The 20,386-nt window shown below is 38.2% G+C and overlaps 2 protein-coding genes across 3 annotated transcripts in view; one reads left to right on the top strand and one right to left on the bottom strand.

Moving 5' to 3' along the window:
• Positions 1-2,325: 2,325 nt before the first annotated feature.
• Positions 2,326-11,615, bottom strand: ARPC5 (actin related protein 2/3 complex subunit 5). The gene is made up of 4 exons (XM_012736084.2): positions 11,316-11,615; positions 8,933-9,005; positions 6,442-6,618; positions 2,326-3,673 (listed from the first exon to the last, which is right to left on the bottom strand). The coding sequence occupies exons 1-4, from the start codon at positions 11,456-11,458 to the stop codon at positions 3,611-3,613; spliced, it is 456 nt and encodes a 151-aa protein (XP_012591538.1). The 5' UTR covers positions 11,459-11,615; the 3' UTR covers positions 2,326-3,610.
• Positions 11,616-11,904: 289 nt separating this feature from the next.
• Positions 11,905-20,386, top strand: part of RGL1 (ral guanine nucleotide dissociation stimulator like 1) — a 244,339-nt gene continuing 235,857 nt past the window's right edge. For both annotated transcript variants that reach the window (XM_012736017.2, XM_012736000.2), the window contains exon 1: positions 11,905-12,311. The gene's annotated coding sequence lies outside the window, so the exon portion shown is untranslated. The remainder of the gene's footprint in view (positions 12,312-20,386) is intronic.

The following is a 20,386-nucleotide window of genomic DNA, read 5'->3' as shown; positions in this document are numbered from 1 at the left end:
CTAGGGCTTCCCATGCAAAACTCCAATTTTCAACTGGTTTTGAAATCAGATGAGGCACCTCAAGGTGGGTGGAAACAGTCTTCCAATTTGGAGTACCTCCAAAATAGAGTCCCAGGCAATTACAATGAAGGAAGGTGGGCCAAAGTGATTCTTAGGAATTCAATTTAGCAAATAAATTTTAGTTATGAACAATAATCTGTTGAGCTTGGCTAAAGAGAGATTGTAGCCCTGGTTCTCACTAAATGCAATTATGACAAAATTAATTAAAATAGTAGTTTATTAGTTAAAATACATCATTTACAAAAATAGGGTATCTATTAAAAATGAGGTTAGAGGTCACTATCTGTAATATATATAACTCCACTAGAAAGAAGTGACTTAGGGTTTGGATTTCTTAAAGTATGTGGTTTTCAGTTGTGATTTGCTCTTTACTGAGTATTTTTAATAGATTTACAAATCATGAAAATGAGGTAAAACTCGCGGTGAACAATAGCTTGCTCTCTGCGCTGCTGAGTGTGCCTGCAGCCGCAGCACCTCGCCACGTCTCTCCTCTGACTTCCGTCAGCTTTCGCCTCTGCGGAGAGCTCCTGGCTTGATCTTTCGTTTCAACACTATCCCCAGAGTACCAAGGTTTGGGAAAACTTCAATCTTCATCTGTCCTAGAAACATCTTTATTCCCCAAGCACTAGACTTGAGAAAGAAGTGTTATGTTAAAAACATTAAAACCACAAGAATGATGACAATTAAACCCACTTCAACTTTCTCTTCTTTCTACTGTGTCAGTTGGACCTTCTGTCCTTTCTGCCCCTGCAAGGCCCAGTTCAGACTGATCTGGCTCACTTTACTACTACTCTGACCCACCTTGATCTTGCTCTTCTCCCAGCATTTAACTCCATTCATAGTCAAATGCTAGATTGTATGACATTTATTTTAAAGTGTATAATCTTACTTTCCAATTAGGCCCAAAGCAACTGGTGAGCAAGGCCCAGTCCTTATTCTTCTGTTATGTTCTCATGAGCCTAGGGTTCACAGTAAATGCTCAAAAAATAAATACTTGGGTAATTTGTACCATCTACATACTGATTTCACCTGTGTGTTAATTTCCTTAAGCCATTATCATACTTGCTATGAAGTATAACTGTTACCTAATGACCCAAAAGGGGTATGCTTACCATTCCTTCCCCTTTATAAAATGACAAAAATGAAACAAAAATAAATGATGGTAAAAATAAACCAAACCAAACCAAAATTAAAGTGGAAGGGAGTGGGAGGTAAAGAACCACTTTTGTGCCAAAATGTGCCTTGGCATTTACATGTTCTCTTCCACAATTAATCCCATCCCCACTCTTTCCACCAAGGATGGTATGTCACAGTTGCTAAACCCTGGGCTGACATTTGGCCAGGATGCATTAGTTGAGTCAGTTGTTTCCAGTTTGTATCCACTCTGATTCAGTTCCTATGCTGTATTGCTTGTTAAATATTTTTATTATCTCCCCATGGTAAAGCTGATAGACTGGCAGATTCTAAATACACCCATTCCTGTGAATACTGACTACAGAACTCCAGAATATTCCCCAACACTTCAGTCATGAAAGTCATGTGAAGAAGCATTTTATGAAAAAGCATTGCAGTATTATTTGTTTTCATTTTAAAGTTTGTAAGTGGTTATGCTATATCTACTTGACTACCTCTAATACCTATTGCTTAGGGCACAGTGGCACACACCTATACTCCTCACTACTCGGGAGGCTGAGGCAGGAGGATTGCTTAAGGCCAGTTCAAGGCTGCAGTGAGCCATGATTGTGCCTGTGAACAGCCACTGCACTTCAGCCTGGGCAATATAGCAAGACCCTGTCTCTAAAAAAAATATACAAATAAAATAATACCTATCGATTAGTTTCTCTTCACTCATACCCCTCTGAGTTGCCTGGAAGCTTTTTAAAGGCTTTAAAGCAGGAATCTAGTAAGGTGCAGCTGGAAAGCAAAGAGAGGTCAGTATAAGAAATAGATTTGAGGTGTAAGAAAGAAGAGTTTAGAAATTAGGAATAAATGACTGCAGCTGCTAGGCTACTTTGCACATTTTAGTTGGTCTTTGGGCAGTGACCCTACAACTGGCATCCAGGCGGCTGTGGAATCACTCCAAAGGCTTCAGCAGTGCTCTGACATCATTAATGACTCTCTCCTCTATCACCTTATGTTTGTGTAAAAGAATCTTAAACCCATCAAATTTGTTCTTGTTAAGAGTACAAGACTTGGTGGTAGGAACAGAAAGTCTTTCCTCTTAATTAACTGTACATTCATAAGTATTAAAGAAAGAAAAAGATAAATTATTCAACACTGACATTTTATTTTCCGAAGTTCATCATTTTTACAAAACAAAACAGAACAAAGAGCAGGTATCAAAAACAGCAAAGAGTTTATAGAATTTCTGCACCAGTTTTCACATAAGTCAGTGATTATGAAACTGGTGTCCAATGTAAATACTAAACACAGGCTGATTTCCCTCTTGGTCAGGTGGTTTGTTTTTGGAGCTACTGTATAACAACTTTTTATAAGCACCGGTCATTATTTGAAAACCGATTTGGTTTGCCAACAAAGTAAACAATTTTTTGCTGTGTGGCATTTTCTTTTTTTAAAAAACACTGAGCTAAAACACAGAATGTGTATTTGTTTGGATCTGAACCAAATCTTTTGAGATCCACATTACCCTGAAGAACACTGAAGACATTTATGTGGCATATTAAATAGTGTATTAAATACTAGTTGTATACCTCATAATGTCTAAGGCAGCTACTACTGTATTTCTAAAGAAAATAGCATTTCATTCAGAGGCTGCCCCGAGTTTGAATTACACCATAGTATCCGCATCCTTTCTAATTTGGAGTAGATTCCCCAAATAGAACCATACTATTGGAACAAAACTTTGACGTTCATGCCAAACGAGCAGATATTTTATAGATACATTTGTATAGAGCAAGTCTTCTTGCTCTGAACCCTGAAATTGAGAGGCCATGATTATTAGATGCTGAGAGGAAGCAGCACACTTCAACTCACAGCACAGATCATCTGGAGGCAAGCAGAAACAGAGCTGGGACTTGGTAGTGGTGTTCACCCACCATTTATTTTTGGAAACACATTTTGCTTAAATAAGGGAAGTATGGTCCAGTTTTGCAATGTTAATAACTGCCAGTCTCTTTTTTTTTTTTTACAAAGATCACTTGCTGGCTAGCAATGAGATAGGAAACTGGCCTCAAATTCTGATCAAATCTCTCAGTATTAGTTAAAAATAATACAAAACAGAAACCAGCCATTAGGGGTTAAAAATTGCACAAATTGAATGTAAATTATACTATATACAGACTGGTGTACACATCATTGAAAGTTTTGAGAGCATGAAACTCCATTGAAACAAAATTTCCTTTATGTTATTACAATTTTCATTAAAGGAAAACTGATATGTAATATTCTTCTTTACAGATATGAAAAAGGAAGCAAGAAGGCAAAGCTGAGAGAAACAGATGCTACCCACAGGGCAGCGGTGGCATTTGGTTGTTTTGGTCTTTGTACCAGCAACTCCCACTCCCCTGGCAGAGATCCAGTTCCTGCTGGACTACACGGTTTTCCTTGCAGTCAAGACACGAACAATGGACCCTACTCCTCCAGCAGCAAGTGCCTAAAAACAAACCAAAATATAAATGTTGGCATGATCGTAAATGGTCAATTCTCATATTAAGTAAAACATTTTTCTTAAAGAAGGTATGTGTCCAGCCATAGATTTTGAATTCAATAATTTAATAAATACTTCTTGGGCACCTATTATGTACCAGTCACTATTCGTGGCACTGGGGACACAGTAGTAAATAAAACCTTTAAAGTCCTTGCCTTCATGAGCTCACATTCTAGTGAGATACTAGTTTACAGCGTTTCCAAATAATGTTTTTAAAAATATGCAGCATAATGTTCTTGCCTAAAACAGGTGCTCAAATATTAATTTAGGACATTTTGCATCTCTCATTCTTAATACACAGTCAGGAGAAAATTCAAACTGCGATCACCCACCCCAACTTCCATTTACATCAGTCAGCATTTGTCAGATTTTTTTTCCCCCAAAGAAGACATTATTTAATAGCTAAGAACTTAGGAACTTTGACTCTAACTTGAAAAACTGAAAGTCATGATTAAGTATTAGGAATCTGAAACTCTGGTTTACCTCTGTTCAAAAAATATTTACTTAGTATCTTTGTTTATTGAGTATTGTGCTAGATGCTGCGGATACAGAAATGAACAAATACAGCATTTTCAGGTCTAATGTGAGGAGACAGATATTTAAACAGATAACTTTAATGTATGAAATGAGAGTTATGTTTAGGGTGCTATTAAAGCACCTGGAAGGTGTCAGGCATATACCCAGCCTGACACCATAGAGGAATGTTTCACGTAAGGCTTCCTGGAGAAAACAATACATAAATGACAGACCAACACCGGAAAACCACGAGCCAATATATGGAGGTGTGAAACGGGTAAGCGGCATTCAGGGAAAAGGCTGGCACTGTTGTAGCTGGAGGGGAAGAAAGCCATGCAAGGTGAGGCTAGACTTGGGAACCTGGACTTTAACATGCAAGTGACTGACAAGGGCAGATTTGGATTTTAAAGAGATCATTCTGATGGCTGGGTAGAGAACAGATTTGGAGGAGGCAAAACTGGTAGCTAGGAAACCAGTTAGGAAACTATAGCAACAGACTAGAAGAGATGCTGTGAACAGATGCATTAGAGATGTATTTGAACGGGTGGATTTCAGAAGTACTTAGGGGAAAAGATTGGCAAAAACTTGTGACTGATGTTAGGAAGAAATGGAAACTTAACACATGCCTCAGTTTCCCCTCTACAAAAGAGGAATAAGAGCAAGTTTTTCTCCTTCTAGTATTTTAATGAGAATTATATGAGTTAATATATTTTATAAAGTCCTTAGAAGAGTGTTTGGAACATAGTGCTCAATGTTCACTATGATCCTTAGACTCCACTAGAACTACGCTGTTTGAGTTTTAAAGCTGGCTTTTCATCTGACAAAGATGCTTATATACTTCATAGGGTTGTTAAGGATTAAGTGAAACATAAACTGATACTAACTACAGTGCCTGGCAAACAGTGTTCCATGAATAGGATGACCATATAAATTACTGTCCAAATTGGTACCTTTTAGAGTGAAAGGGGGGACTATTCAAAAGTTATGATAGGACAACAGACATAAACTGGGGCTATCTTGGGAAAACTGTGAGGAATGGTTACCCCATCTATAAATGTTAGCTCTTTTTGACAGTATATGAGGGATAAAGTGACTTGACCAAGGGTAAACAAGTTTTACTGTCTATTTTTATCTTATGTGTATGTGTTTTCACTCAGATACACTTAAAAGAGACATTCTATAATTTCTGAAAAACTGAGTTTTGGGAATTGTAAGATGTTATAGAACATACCCTTTACCTGTGGTTGGTTCTACTTAAATGTCATTGTTTATATTTGTACCAGTATAAGAGTTAGGTATTAAAGGCGACCTCATCAACTTTTTATTCAAAGCTCAAAATCCCTTCTACCCCTTCACCTTTTTTGATGGATGGTGTACTAGCATCTATTTACATTGTAAAATATATGCATATAAATAGAAAAAAGGATTTAAGAATTCTTGATCCCTTCCCCCAAGATTTCTTTTATAAATTGTGATAAAATATATAACATAAAGTGTGCCATTTTAATCATCTTTAAGTGTAAAATTCAATGGCATTATATTCACAATGTTGTGCAGCCATCACCAGTTTCCAAAATATTTTCACCACCCTAAATAGAAACTCTATTCCCATTAAGCAATAACTCCCTAGTCCTTGCTTTCCCTAGTCCCTAGTAACCTCTAATGACTTTCTGTTCCTTTGAATTTGCCTATTCCAGATTACTTCATGTAAATGAAATTATAAAATATTTGTACTCTTGTGTTTGGCTTATTTCACTTGGTATGTTTTCAAGGTTCATCCACATTAGAGCACGTACCAGAACACACTCCTTTTTATGGCTGAATAATATTCCATGGTATGAATGAATGTGCCACATTTATTCATCTGTTGATGAATCCTAGGTTGTTTCCACTTTTGGTCACTGTGAAAGAATTCTTGATTTTTATTGCTTATTTTCTTTTGCAAAGTTTTAAACTTAATTCAAAATACAAGATGTTTAGTGAAAAATCATTACTGAATGAACATAAGTGTTATAAATCAGAATCTCTGAAGACCAAGGCTAGTAAGCATAAATCTGAACTACCATTTTCATGGATGTTATTTGTAATAATAAAGATAGATGTATAATCAAGTCAAAATGGTTATTTAGGTGAGAGAGGTTGTCACTGTTACTCTCTATAAAGGAACCAGTTATATAGATTTATAATTCATAACTTACCTTTTCATGCCATTGTAATAACATAGCACTGCTATTGTCAGAGGGGCTCTCAAAGCCTTTATAAATATACTTCATTAGGAGATCCACACCATTCTTGTCCAGAGATTGAACTGCTTTTTCAATATCATTAGCTTTAAAAGAGATGAGCACCTTCAAGACAATGCTGCCTGCCCGATCCTGGGGGTAAATAAATAACACATCATTAAAACATATATGTGTGGGGGTGATTTGCAATTTTAGAAAGGCCACAGTAAGGTGACATTTGAGTAAAGAACTAAAAGATGTGAAAGAGGAGGAAACCTTAGGGCTATCTAAAGAAAGTGTTTCAGACAGAGGAAAAAATGTTATTAGTACGCGTTCAGTATGTTCAAGGAATAGCCAAAAAGACTTAATGTGGCTGGAGCAAAGTGGTGGGAAGAAAGCAGAGGTTACAGGAGGATAGATCATGAGAAGCCTGCAGGCATTGTAAAGACTTTGGCTTTTATCTAGATGTTGGAAGGTTTTAAGAGCAGTGATATAAACTGACTCACATTTTAAGAGGATCACTTTAATGACTATGTTGAAAATATGCTGTGGGGGCCGCAGGCAAGGTAAAGCAGGGAGACCAACTAGGAAGTAACTGCAAGAATACTGGCTGGATTTGGTTAGCATGGTGGCAGTGGAGGTCATATTATTCTTAACATAACTGAAGGCAGAGCCAAGGATTTGCTAATAGATCAATGTGATAATTTAACAATTTATTAAAACACTTAAATTTTACTTCTTGATCTTAAAAAAAAACTAATTTTCAGTTCTACCTTGAACTATCCTTCAAAGGTAATTTTTTTCTTAAAAACTTTATTAAGTTTCACATCTATAGGCAAGTTGACTATAAATATGAGATGTAGTGATGTTCATTTATAATGATCTTTTTTCTTTGGCAAAAGGCTGCTTCAAAAGCAAAGTTATTTTCTTACCCATCCAGCCAAGCAAAAGGAACACTTAATTTACCCTTCTGAGGGAATTCGTTTCTCCTTCTATTCAACACAAAGTGATACCTTTGGCTTTCCTACTGGTCAGGATTTTACAGAATGTTTCCACCACCCATTGTTATCTTGAGTTTAAAGACTATACAATTACTGGATTTAGAAGAATTTCTTTGCATCCAGAGTTTTAACCTCCCACATAAAAGCAGAAGGTGGTAAAACTGAAATTTCAATCATGTTCCTCATAACTTTTAAAAATCAAAGAAATGTTTCCCCTAATATAAATTTATGTTGTATGTAATTATTATGCATTTACCTAAGTTATTAGTTACTACTATTCAATTAAGGAGATTCTTAAACCTCCTAGGATGTATGAATAGCCCAGGATTGTGGGGTTGAAGCTAATGGCTTCATTTGAAATAACTACGTAAATAGGTCTTTAAGAATTAGTGAAAGACTGCCCCAGGGAATGTAAGTTGCACAACTTTTCTGAAAGGCAATTTGGCAATACTATATGTACCAAAAGCCTTTAAAAAAATGTGCATTCTTTGATCCTGTGGTTCACTTCTAGGAATTTATTCAAAGGAAATAATTAAGAATTTACCAAAAATTATTCATTTCAGTAGTTTATAACAGAAAAAAAATAATCTAAATATATGACAAAAGGAAATTAGTTATATACACTCTGTAGCATACTGATATACAGCTGTTAATAATGCTACAGAAATAGACTTTTTTTTTTTTTGAGACAGAGTCTCACTATGTTGCCTGGGCTAGAGTGTCATGGCGTCAGCCTAGCTCACAGCAACCTCAAACTCCTGGGCTCAGGCGATCCTCCTGCCTCAGCCTCCCAAGTAGCTGGGACGACAGGCATGTGCCACCATGCCCAGCTAATTTTTTTTTCTATATATTTTTAGTTGGCCAATTAATTTCTTTCTCAGGAATAGACTTTCTCAAGGAAAGCAGCTCATGTACATTGCTACACAGTCAAAACAGCAGGTTATAAAATGCCATTCTTATACAAACAAAATCAAACACTCATAGAAAAACACTGTAAGCATACAGTAATACCACAAAGTAGGAACTGTTACCTCTGGGTGGTGGGATTAGGGATAATTACCTTTTTATCCCTACCATATGTCTGAGCTTTCTATAATAAACATTTAATATAAATGAAAAAAATCTTCAAAAAGTAGAATCTGTTTACTTTTTTTAAAAGTTTTACTTATTCATCAAGCCTTTGCTTAAACTCAGCCTGAGTGGCCTTCTCTAAAAACATACAGGAATGATTTCACTGTCATGCGAACTTACTATATCTTCCATGCAGCATTATAACTCTATGTTAATTTCTGCATATGAAATTTTTGCTTTTTTCATATGAAATTTTTTCCTGTCAAACTATATTGTAAGCTCTTTCATGTCAAAAGACAGTAAATAGTTAAAATATTTGTTGATTTTGTGCAACTTCAGAGGATTTTGGTCAGAATGAGACGATATCAGCAGAGATCACTGTGTTTGTGACTCACCTTCACCGCCTGACTCTTCGTGTTGATAGGGGGGTTTTTCAGAGCTGCCTGTAGGGCAGCTGTCATATTTCCTGTGATGGAAGTTAAGGGGATGACAGCAAAAGGTGGCCCCTAGGAAAGCATTATAACTACTGATTCTTAAGATTTGACTTCATGCATAAAAAAATTACTATGGTTACTACCGTATGTTCAATATTGGAAATTTGATGTGTTGGCTTCTAGGATGTCAGTCAAAGGCAAAATGCCAAAAGCAAAAGAGAGCATTAGACTTTCTTTTTAATAAGCAAAGACTGTTTCACCCTTGGCTCTAACTACCCAATGAACACCTTGATAATTTTTCATTTTCCAGTGAGACACATACACAAACATTATCTATAGTGGTATTAAAGAAATCCTAAAATATATATCAGAATTATTAGTCCCCCAAATAAAATAGCCTATCATCAACCAAAATATGTCTTTGTATGTGATTCTAACTAGAAAAATGCAGACCGAACTTCTACTGAACTATATTCTATATTAATTGAAATACTGGTAGATTAGCAATATGAATGATATACATTAGCTACCTCTCAATATTAAAGAAAACAAGCATTCCAGAAGATAATTCACAAGACCCTCAGGTGGCAGCTTAATTTTGTTTTAGATAATTTCTCTCATTATTTCATAAAGGTTTTCAAACTGTGTTAGACCATAACTATTATATTTAGACTCTCTTTGAAAGCCCCAATGAGTTAGCAAGCACAAGAAGCGGAAGGCCAATCAGACTGTCAGAAGGTACAGTCATTCCCCTAAAAGGAAAACTACACAAGTTCACTGGTTCCTCCATCTCTAGTACCCCACCACCAGGGGTGTCTCTCCTGGTTGTGACATGAGTAAGAAGAAATAATGTCTTTGTAATTTAATATAAATTGATTTAAAAAGATCCACTGAGACAGATCTATATCACTGCTATATCCACTGATATAGCAGTACCATTTAAGAGTCACCATAAATTACCTAAAATACATTAGGGTTTCATAAAACATCATTTAGCTATCACAAAGAATGTTTTTAGGAAGAACAATGTTCACCACTTATCTTCTGAAGATAAAGGTCTTACCAAAAAATCTATGATTGGTGATAAGCTTTTATTTTCAAGGCTGCATGGAGCGCTAGAAAAGCACGTCTTTTGTAGACTGGCTCATTTTTTAAGACCCCAAACAGTTAAGTATTTAAATGATGCAAAAACAGCTAACTGTGAAAGTTGCAGTAATCAAAGGGACATGTATATACTGACAAATGTTTAATGTTACATTTAGATGTCTTAAGGCAAGATACAGTCGTCACCAAATATTTTCACTCATGTATCTTGCCTCTGTAATTCAATAGGATATCGATGAGAAAAGAGCCTTCCATATGAATACACCCAAGAATTAGAAATGCACAAAAATCCAGTAATTGAGATTTTTCTAAAACTACAAGCTTTTCGCAACATTTACATTTTTCTAAAAATGATGATGCAAATGCTAATTTCAAGTTATGAATATTCAAATATGCAAAAATAGAAACCAGGAACTGACAGCCATATTTTAACTAAAATGGAAACAATTTTAGGATTACAAAAATGATTCTGCTTGTACAAATGACTCATCTTCTATTTTATTCACTGGGATTTATTTTAAATATTTCCAGGGATTCTCCACATGCATCCCCCGTCTTTTTTCTATTGTCCTTTTCTTAGCAGGTAAAAGGCTCCAAGCTTTCTTCTCAGTAAGGAGTTTTGGTTGTTTTGCATTCACTCCCCTCATCTAGGTTAACAAATTCTGTGCATTCTGTAATTTTGCCAAATTCCTTTATCTCAAACAAAAAAGGCCCATGAACGGAAAGCACAGAGAACAATCTGTGAACGGCCCCATCTATCCTACAAGGAATAAACGATCCTAACGCTACCAGCAACAAAAACACAAGAGAAAACAAAACACTAAGGAAAGACGCTCATTCCCCCAAGTCAGAGATTTCTGGACCTAAGGTGACCCCAATAAACAGAGTTTTGGGGAGGAAAACTTGGGCGCCCAGCACCAGGCTTTCCGACCAGCCCGCGCTGCGAGGGCGCGGCCGGCAGGACCCTTCCCGAGGCCGGCACCGGGGGCGACCCGGAGTCCGGGGCGTGGGGCGCGCGGGCAGCGCAGCGTCCGAGGGCGGGACCCCCGGGTCTCTAGGGGACCCGCTGGAACCCGGAGACCCCGCCCTCTCAGAACCCCTCAGACACCCCGAGACAGGTGCGCGCCGCGGGCTGCAGGGGCCGCTGCGCGCCCTGCCCGGGAGGGCCGTCCCCGCGGCTCCGGCGGGTCCCGGGAGAAGGGCGGTGGGCCGGGTGGGGATGGGGCGACCTGAAGGATATTGCCTCAGGCAGGAGTCCACCTCGCCCTCGTCGGGCCCGGCCTGGCCGTCGCCCCCGTCTTCCTCGTCCACGAACTTGTTCTCGTCATACTCGTCCACGTCCACCTTCCGGAACCGGGCCGATGACACCGTGTTCTTCGACATCCCGAGCCGGACCAGGGGCAAAGGCCTTTCTCGGTGCAGCCGCTACCTCAGCGAGCCCAGCCCAGCAGGAGCCCACAGCCCGGCGCGCGAGTCACTTCCCTCTTCCGCTCTGGGGCGTCGCCGGCAGCCGCGGCTCGGGCGGTTCTGGGCCTGCGCGCCGGCCCGCGTCTTCCTCCTCAGGTTCGCGCTCCGCTCGAGCCGCCTCCGCCGCCCCCGCTCTCCCCGGGGGAGCGCGCGAGGGCGGGAGCGCGCGAGGGCGGGAGCGCGCAGCGCGCAGTGCGCAGGCGCGGACTCTCCGCAGGAAAGGGGCGGGGCTGGACGAAGGAGGCGGGGGCGGGAGGCAGGGCCGAAAGCCGGACCGCGGGCAGAGGTAAGAGGCGATTGGCTGCCCGAGTGCATCATGTGAGCCTCCGGGGGTTCCTATAGAAACGCTTTTCTGCGGTCCAGTCTGCTGGGGTCTGAGGCTGGCGGCGATGGGCACCAGCGGCGGGTGGCCTTGGCTTTCGCTGCCGCCGCCAACGACGAGTCGCCGGGGTCCCGAGTAGGGCCGGCGGGCCCAGGCGCGGCTGCGGGGCGGGATGGACTGGCTGCCCGAGCGGGCGCCCTGCAGTCGGCAGGAGCATGGGGCGCAGTGATGCGCGCCCGGGCGCCCGGCGTCGTCCTCACTGCGGAGACCTTGCCTCGCGCCGCGCGCCGCGAGGGGCTGCGCCCCTGAGCGGGGAGCCCGTTTCCAGGGGTTGGAACTGCGCTGCCAGGCCGGCGGGGGGTCGCCGAGGACGGAGTGGGAAGGTCGCGTCTTACCTGTCAGCGCTGTGTGGCAGCATCGCGACGGCACCTGCAGAACCTGAACTCGGTATCGTAGCCACCGGGAGGGAGGGGCAGGTGTCCCGGCAGGGGCTGCGGCCGGGTGGCAAAATTGGGGTGAACTTATAGAATTTGGGGAGGGTCAGTCATTGGCATCTTAAAATAAGTGGCTGTTGGGAGTGGTTGCTAGTTGGGGGTAGTTAGGTTTCCCGGTGCTCAGCGAAAACAAAATGTGTAAGGATTAGTAGAAACCAGACCTTTAAGATTTATATTTATGATCTGAGATTTATATGATCCTGCTAGGCCAGATTTCTATTATATTCGGCATTTCCATTTCTGAAAGCTCTTATTGAGGAGGTAAAGGCACTAAGACTAAGGAAATGGTAGTTGTGCTCATTGTATTACCCTGAAGTATGCATATTTGCAGACTGAAATTAATTTGGACATTTGGCTGGACACTGCTCAGGTGTGGGTCCCGTTTAGTTGAACCTCACCCAGAAAGCCGCGGTTGGTTTCCTGTGCTATATTGAAAAGAGCACTGGGCTTAGAATCAGAAAACTCTGGTTTAAGTCTTGACTTTTCCACTCATCATCTATTTGATTGAGACATGTTGCTTAAAATTCTGAATTTCAGGTTCCTCATCACTAACATAGGCCTAATAATGTGTACTTTGTAAGATTGTTTTTAGAATCAAATAGCTGGAAGTGTTTCAAAGCTCTAAAATTCTACATAAATGTAAAATGCATGTTACCTGTGCCATTGGTTCTGGCACTAGTCTCAAAAATTACTTAATAATGTATCTATCACGTATCATCTTGCCTCTAGAAGAGATCCTAAGATTCTGAAGGGCAGAGACAGTATTTCTTTAGTATGTTTCTCTTTTATCTGACATAAAGCTAAACATGCAGAAGGTACTCAACACATGCTTCATGAATGAATGAAATGTGAGAGACAGTACAGTTTGAAAGACACTGAGAATAATGAATCAAAAGAGGAAGATCTCATTTTAACAAAATAAAACCTTTGTTAGATATATATCTATAAATACTTATGTACAGATGTATCTCAATTTGTGCAGTATCTATATACAGAGAGACCTCCGAGAATGGAGTGTACCCTTTTTCCTTGGGAAGAAATAGTGTGGCATTTTTTTCAATTAAATCAACCTTCTAAAAGGTATATGATTTAGGTGATAGAAGCGGCATTTCTTTAAATTAACCTTGAAGTTTTGAGCAAATATATTGGTGAAAACTCTCCCTGAAGCAGTCTTAAGACAGCAAAGGAAAATTTTTACCTGTTGGTAATATTTATTTTAAAAAGTCATATACCAAAATATAAGATCGTTACTATGGTGAATATAACTTAGAATATTTTTTCTCAATTTCAATCTTTGCTAACTTTGGTAAAAGCTAAACAGTACACTTCCTTAGATGTTAAAGCTGATTGTACTTTTTGTTCTTTTAAATCAAGATTTTCTTTGAAGAGAAAATTGAACATTAGAAGTACTATTGAGAGCAAATGGAAACAAGGATTCAAGAGCTAATACAGCCCTTATCTTACATTTCTATTCTTTTCTATTGTCTTATTTAGGATATTTTGTTGTTGTTGTTGTTCTCTTATTTTAGAACTGGGAAAGAGTCCCAGGGTAGAAATCAACTTAAGGGAATAGTGAGAGCAAATCAATTTAAAACAATCAATTGTTCAAGGGTATAATTGTTTTGATAGCTCAGAATTTTGTTCTATATGTTGAATGTGTTAAATGTAATTATCAGCCAAATAATGCATAGTATATTTGAGATATCAAAAAAGTTCTTTTCCGATGCATTATTTTTTATTCACAATGATGTAAGTGCCTAGGACATAATAGGTACTCAGCATGTTTCTCTCTAATGAATTAATGATCTGACAAGTTAATTTTGGACTAATCTTTAAAGATTGAGTATTTTTTCATGGTCACATCAATTACCTCCCTACCCAATTAGCTAATAGTTAAATCTTTATAAAGCTTTAGGGAAATTTTTGTGTGTGTATGAAGAAACCTGTCCTTAATTATATTTTAATTAGAAAATACACATATTTCTACTTCCTTGCAAATTCTAAATTTTTAATGTTAATCATGTTACTTAATTCAACTTAGGTGACATTATTCTCTTTATTTTAATTTTTCAAATGAATGCTTACCTCTGATATAAAGAATCCATAAGGTGTTAAGATATTTTATTTATTGTGCAAATAACTTGGTTTGGTTCAATACCAAAGCAAGACTGAGTCTCAGTTTTCTCAGTTTTAATGCTGCGCATGTAGCTTCTTATTTTCTGTGATGGTGCGGAAAGCTAAGGGTCTTTTTAGTTACAAGGTACTGTAATAAGACTATCCTATAATAGATCTTTCTTTTCAGATATTTTAAATGAAGTACCTACTCTATGTTTATTTCCCCCAATGTTGTTGCTGAATACTTGAAAAACAAACCAAGACATTGAACCCTTCAGCATGACACTGTTGTTTTTATGATTTGAAATGGAAGTGAACTCAATCAATGTTAATCAAATATGTAAAATGTATATTGTAGATATAAATAAGTGAATTTCAGGTCTGGTAATGATAGCTTAATACCAGTGTTCCCTAGCAACATAATTACTACAATATGAAAATATTTTTAGCATGTTGTTCAAGGACTATATTATGATTTAATCCTCCTACTAATATCCAAATAAGCTGGTTCTGTGTTGAAACCACCAACCTTCAAAACTTCACGTTTTTTCTTTGTGATTAGTCTTAGATTTACATAATTTTATGATTGCACACTAAAGTAGAGTAGATAGGGTGAACTATTTTACCATGGAATCTTTCAACTAGGAAAAAAATCTGAGAAAGAGATATCTCCAAATATGTTGAATTTATTCAGGAATTAGAAAAAGAAAATTATAATCCTAGCTGCACAGCTATGGTAAGCCACATATGTGCCTGAAGAGGAGAGGGTAAAGAAAAACTTGTATTTGCAAAAGGAGAAGTTCACATAAGCTGCTTGGAAATGGAATTCATTGGTTTTAGAGAGTCAAAGCCAGAGTTAGGAGGTGAAATGCTGTTACTGAATAGGTGTTCTTTCAAGAGCATATTATCTGAATCGTTGCAGTCCTGATTTTTTGTGGGGTTACTTTAGAAAGTCCTCAAGACAGTCTTTGTGTCAGACATGTAAGCGTGAGCCCTTCTGTGTTGTGCTCTCCTGGCTGTTTGTTTGGGTCTAACAAAAAGTGATTTCTTATAAACCTTTATTTATATATTAGTATGTCAAAGATTTAAGAAGTTATAAATCTGTACTGTTGTCTCAGGAAAATGCCAAATGAAAGAATAAACCTTGTGGTTTTTTTTTTTTTTTTTTTGAGACAGAGTCTCACTTTGTTGCCCAGGCTAGAGTGAGTGCCGTGGCGTCAGCCTGGCTCACAGCAACCTCAATCTCCGGGGCTCAGCGATCCTACTGCCTCAACCTCCCGAGTAGCTGGAACTACAGGCAATGCACCACCATGCCCGGCTAATTTTTTGTATATATATTTTTAGTTGGTCAATTAATTTATTTCTATTTTTGGTAGAGATGGGGTCTCGCTCAGGCTGGTTTCGAACTCCTGACCTTGAGCAATCCGCCCGCCTTGGCCTCCCAAAGTGCTAGGATTACAGGCGTGAGCCACCACGCCCGGCCAAACCTTGTGTTTTAAACATTGTTGTGAATTGAAACCTTTCTTCCACTTAATTTTTTAATAGCTTATTATGGTGATACAAAGGGAAGCTGTGGATTTCAAAATATAGTTATCCTGTATTCTTTCCTACTACTGGAATTTCTTATTAATGCTAACAATTGTTTTAAGAATGTGCAACTCTTATCACAAAATACAATCATAATAATTTGAGGTAATGATAATTTATATCTTCTTTTCCAATATTTATATCATACATTTATTTTTCTTATCTTATTGCATTAGCTAAAATCATGAAAAGAGTGTTGAAAAAAATTGGTGATGATAGGTTTAGTTCCTATTAGAATGGAAATGTCTTTGGTATTTCACCAGTTGATATTATATTTACTATTACTTTTTTTTTTTTTTGAGACAGAGTCTCGCTTTGTTTCCCAGGCTAGAGTGAGTGCCATGGCGTCAGCCTAGCTCACAGCAACCTCAAACTCCTGGGCTCAAGCAATCCTCCTGCCTCAGCCTCCCGAGTAGCTGGGACTACAGGCATGCGCCACCATGCCCGGCTAATTTTTTCTATATGTATTATTTGGCCAATTAATTTCTTTCTGTTTTATAGTAGAGACGGGGTCTCGCTCTTGCTCAGGCTGGTTTTGAACTCCTGACCTCAAGCAATCCGCCCGCCTCGGCCTCCCAGAGTGCTAGGATTACAGGCGTGAGCCACCAATATTTACTATTACTTTTTTATTTTTATTTTTTATTTTTTTGAGACAGGGTCTCACTTTGTTGCCCAGGCTAGAGTGAGTGCCGTGGCATCAGCCTAGCTCACAGCAACCTCAAACTCTTGGGCTCAAGCAATCCTCCTGCCTCAGCCTCCTGAGTAGCTGGGACTACAGGCATGCACCACCATGCCCAGCTAATTTTTTCTATATATATTAGTTGGCCAATTAATTTCTTTCTATTTTTAGTAGAGACGGGATCTCGCTCTTGCTCAGGCTGGTTTTGAACTCCTGACCTCAAGCAATCCGCCTGCCTCGGCCTCCCAGAGTGCTTACTATTACTTTATGATCTTTAGGAACGACTGCTGAAATTACCAAAAGCTTTTTGGGGAGATCTAATGATAAAAATAATAGAATTTTCATCTTTGAGTTTATGAGTGTAATAAACATATTTATACACTTTTCTGCACTGAAATATTCCCACATTTCTAGAATAAACTGTATTTGGTTATGGAATGTTATTATTTTAATCACTTGCTGTTTTTGATTAGTTTATATTTTGTTTACAATGGTTTCATAATTTATATTTTTAAGTAAGATCGATCCATAGTTTTATTTCTTTGGGCCATCTTTATCTGGTTTTGGTATTAGTGTTTACTTAGATTTGTTAATGAATTTAGAAGATTTCTGCCCTTTTTTCCATGCTCTGGAGTAGTTTGAATAATAGAAAATTACCATGCTATTTGTTCTTTGAAAGTTGTGTAATGTGCTGCAAAATTATTTGAACTTGCCAATATTTTTAGAGGTAGATCTTTGATTATCTTTCTCTACATCTGTTGTTATTTGGTTTTCTTTCTCTTCTTGAGTCAGTTTTAGAGTTTATATTCCTGGAATATCATGCATTTCATCTAGATTGCTTTAGTGGCAAGAAGTTGCGCAAAATATTTTCTTATAATTACTTCAACATCTTCCATGATTGTGGACATTTTGCTTTTTTTATTGGTGCAATTAACTATTTAAGCAAAACATTAAAATCAACTTTTTTCTCCCTCAGTCTGTCACAAATTCTAGGAACATATCTTTACTTCTTACAGAAAGCAAGAAATAAACTATCCCAGACTCATAGTTTTGATAAAATTTGAAAGAGCCTATAATCCCTATTATCTCCTACTGCTTATCCTTCTCTTGTTAATATTTTATTAATAGTAACCACTTAATGAGTGTTTATTATGTATCAGACAGTTGGCAAATAAGCCCTTTACTTGCATTATTTAATCCTCTAAGTAGCTTTAGGGCCTAGGAATTAGTGTTCCCATTTTATGAATGAGTAAATTAAGGCTCAGAGAATTATGTAACTTGGCCTATGATATTCAATTAGCAAGTGGTAGATTGGTATTAGAAATAGGCCTATTAGATTCCAAAGCTTGTGCTTTTTATCACCAGTGTCTACTCATGTTAGTCTTTCTCATTATTCCCAACTATAATACTTAACCTTTTTTCTAAAAATAAGATACAAGGTTATAGCCAAGTATCAAAGGTTTAAATAAACCCACACGATAGCTTGAAATTAACTATGATTTGTGGACCTAAAAAATATTTGTTATTATAATGATTTTTTAAAGGATATTTGTTTGTTTTTTAGATATTTCTGTGAGCTTTCCTCACTGTATCTCAGTATTTTGAGACTAGACGTAGAGCTTGCTTCCTAGTATTTAGTCTAACACAAAAGATGTCACTTTTTTGGTATATAGAGAGATCAGTATGTGTCAATTAGTAATTCTGTTTATTTTTTTAGTTATGGTAAAATATGCATAACATAAAATTTACCATTGTAACCATTTTTAAGTGTACAGTTAAATGGTATTAAGTACATTCACATTGTTACCAATATCCATCTCCAGAACTCTTTTTATCTTATAAAACCAAAACTCTGCTCCCAATAAACAATAATTTTCTATTTCACCTCCTCTCCAGTCCCTGGCAACAAACATCTTACTTTCTGTTGGTATTTGACTACTCTAGGTACCTCATATAAGTGGAATTATACAGTATTTGTCTATTTGTGACTGGCTTCTTTCACTTAGCTTAATGTCCTCAAGGTTCATCCAAGTTGTAGCATGTGTCGTAATTTCTTTCATTTTTAAGGCTGAATAATATTCCATTGTATGTATGTATGTACCACATTTTGTTTGTCCATTCATCTGTCAATGTAATTATTTCTTTAATTTTTTGGGCAACCAATAAAACTACATTTTAACTAAATAGTACAATAAAGCAATTAATGCTTTTACTGCCTTAAGTCCCCAATTTAGTGCATCCCTGAGAGTTGGGGACATCTAAAGTAAGATAACCCCAGGATTTATGTTTGGTATGAGGTATTGGCTAACAGGGAGTTGGGGGTAAGTAGGTCAAGGCCCAAAGCTCTGGGATCTAGAACCTAGTTAAGTTCTCCAACCCAGCCCAACGAGCCTGCCTGGCTCCCAGAGTCTAGAACAGTGGTCCCCCAACCTTTTTGGCACCAGGAATTGGTTTTATGAAAGACAATTTTTCCATGGACTGGGGTGGGGAGGCCAAGCTCAGGTGTGATGTGAGTGATGGGGAGTGGCTGTAAATACAGATGAAACTTTGCTCACTGACTCACTGCCACCTCCTGCTGTGTGGCCTGGTTCTTAACAGGGCACAGACCAGTACGGTCTGCAGCCACAGGTCTAGAGTATGCTCATTGGTACTGTTTGAGCAGGCTTACAGAAAAGCCCCAGGACAGGTGCTAAATGAATATTGATTTTTCCAGGCTTTATAGTGAGTCTACCTTGTTATTATTTAGAGAGGCATTAAAGGGTAATGATTAAGAACATAGGTTCTAGAGCTATACCTCCTGGATTTGACTCTCAGCTCAGCCTTTACTACTTGGACAGTTATTCCTGTGCCACAATTTCCTTATTTGTAATTTAGGTGTTATAGTAATACCTACCTCTTAGTATTATTGGGAAGATTAAATGAATTAATAATGTAAGTGCTTAGAAAAGTACCTGACATATAGCTCTCACTAAATGTTAGTAGTAGTATTTTTAATTAGTATGGGTTACCATGTAACTTTCCTTAAAACCCTTGGAAATAAGATTAGTAAGATTCTATTTGTGAGTTAAACTTTTTGGATTGCATATACTATGAATCATAAAAGGTATGTAATAGCAATTTAAAGAAATGGGATTTGTTCTCAGGTCAGCATGGTTAGATTGTAGCCTGATGAAACAGAAAATTGATGACAGTAGTTGGTTATGGAGATTGATGTTGTCTCATACAATCTGGGCCCACCCAAACACTGTCTAGGGACAGATGCTCTTGTACATATCTCACCATTTCATTCCAAGTGGCAGATGTCAATCACCATTACCAAAGCAGAGTCTGATAGCACTAAATATTTGAATTAAATAATGCACTGTTCAAAGCAACCTTCTGATTATAATTTGACTAGCCATGGCTTATCTACATGAGAGGCTGTATAGGTTGGATGACTTGAATATTTGCTTGCATATCAAGTTATAAGTCTCACTAGAAATCTATACATTAGCTTTTTGCCTTTACATGTCAATCTTGAGAGCTTTGTTAATACTAGTCTGCTTCTGATTGATAAATCCATTCTCTGTGTACTTACTAAGTAGGTACTTGAGCCTATACAACTGAGACCCAAACCCTCAACCTTGGTAGAGACACCAAGGTTATGT

The sequence above is a fragment of the Microcebus murinus genome, chromosome 23 (genome assembly GCF_040939455.1).
Source record: "Microcebus murinus isolate Inina chromosome 23, M.murinus_Inina_mat1.0, whole genome shotgun sequence".
Taxonomy (NCBI): Eukaryota; Metazoa; Chordata; class Mammalia; order Primates; family Cheirogaleidae; genus Microcebus; species Microcebus murinus.
The sequence above is the reverse complement of the archived record's forward strand: the minus strand, read 5'-3'. Positions and strand labels throughout refer to the sequence as shown.

Excerpts from the sequence above, each read along its gene's own strand:
- ARPC5 (XM_012736084.2), bottom strand. The coding sequence starts at position 11,458 with ATGTCGAAGAACACGGTGTCATCGGCCCGGTTCCGGAAGGTGGACGTG. Across the intron at positions 9,006-11,315 it reads GTGGACTCCTGCCTGAGGCA|AGGAAATATGACAGCTGCCC; the intron begins ATATCCTTCAGG and ends AACTTCCATCAC. Across the intron at positions 6,619-8,932 it reads CGAAGAGTCAGGCGGTGAAG|GATCGGGCAGGCAGCATTGT; the intron begins GTGAGTCACAAA and ends ATTTACCCCCAG.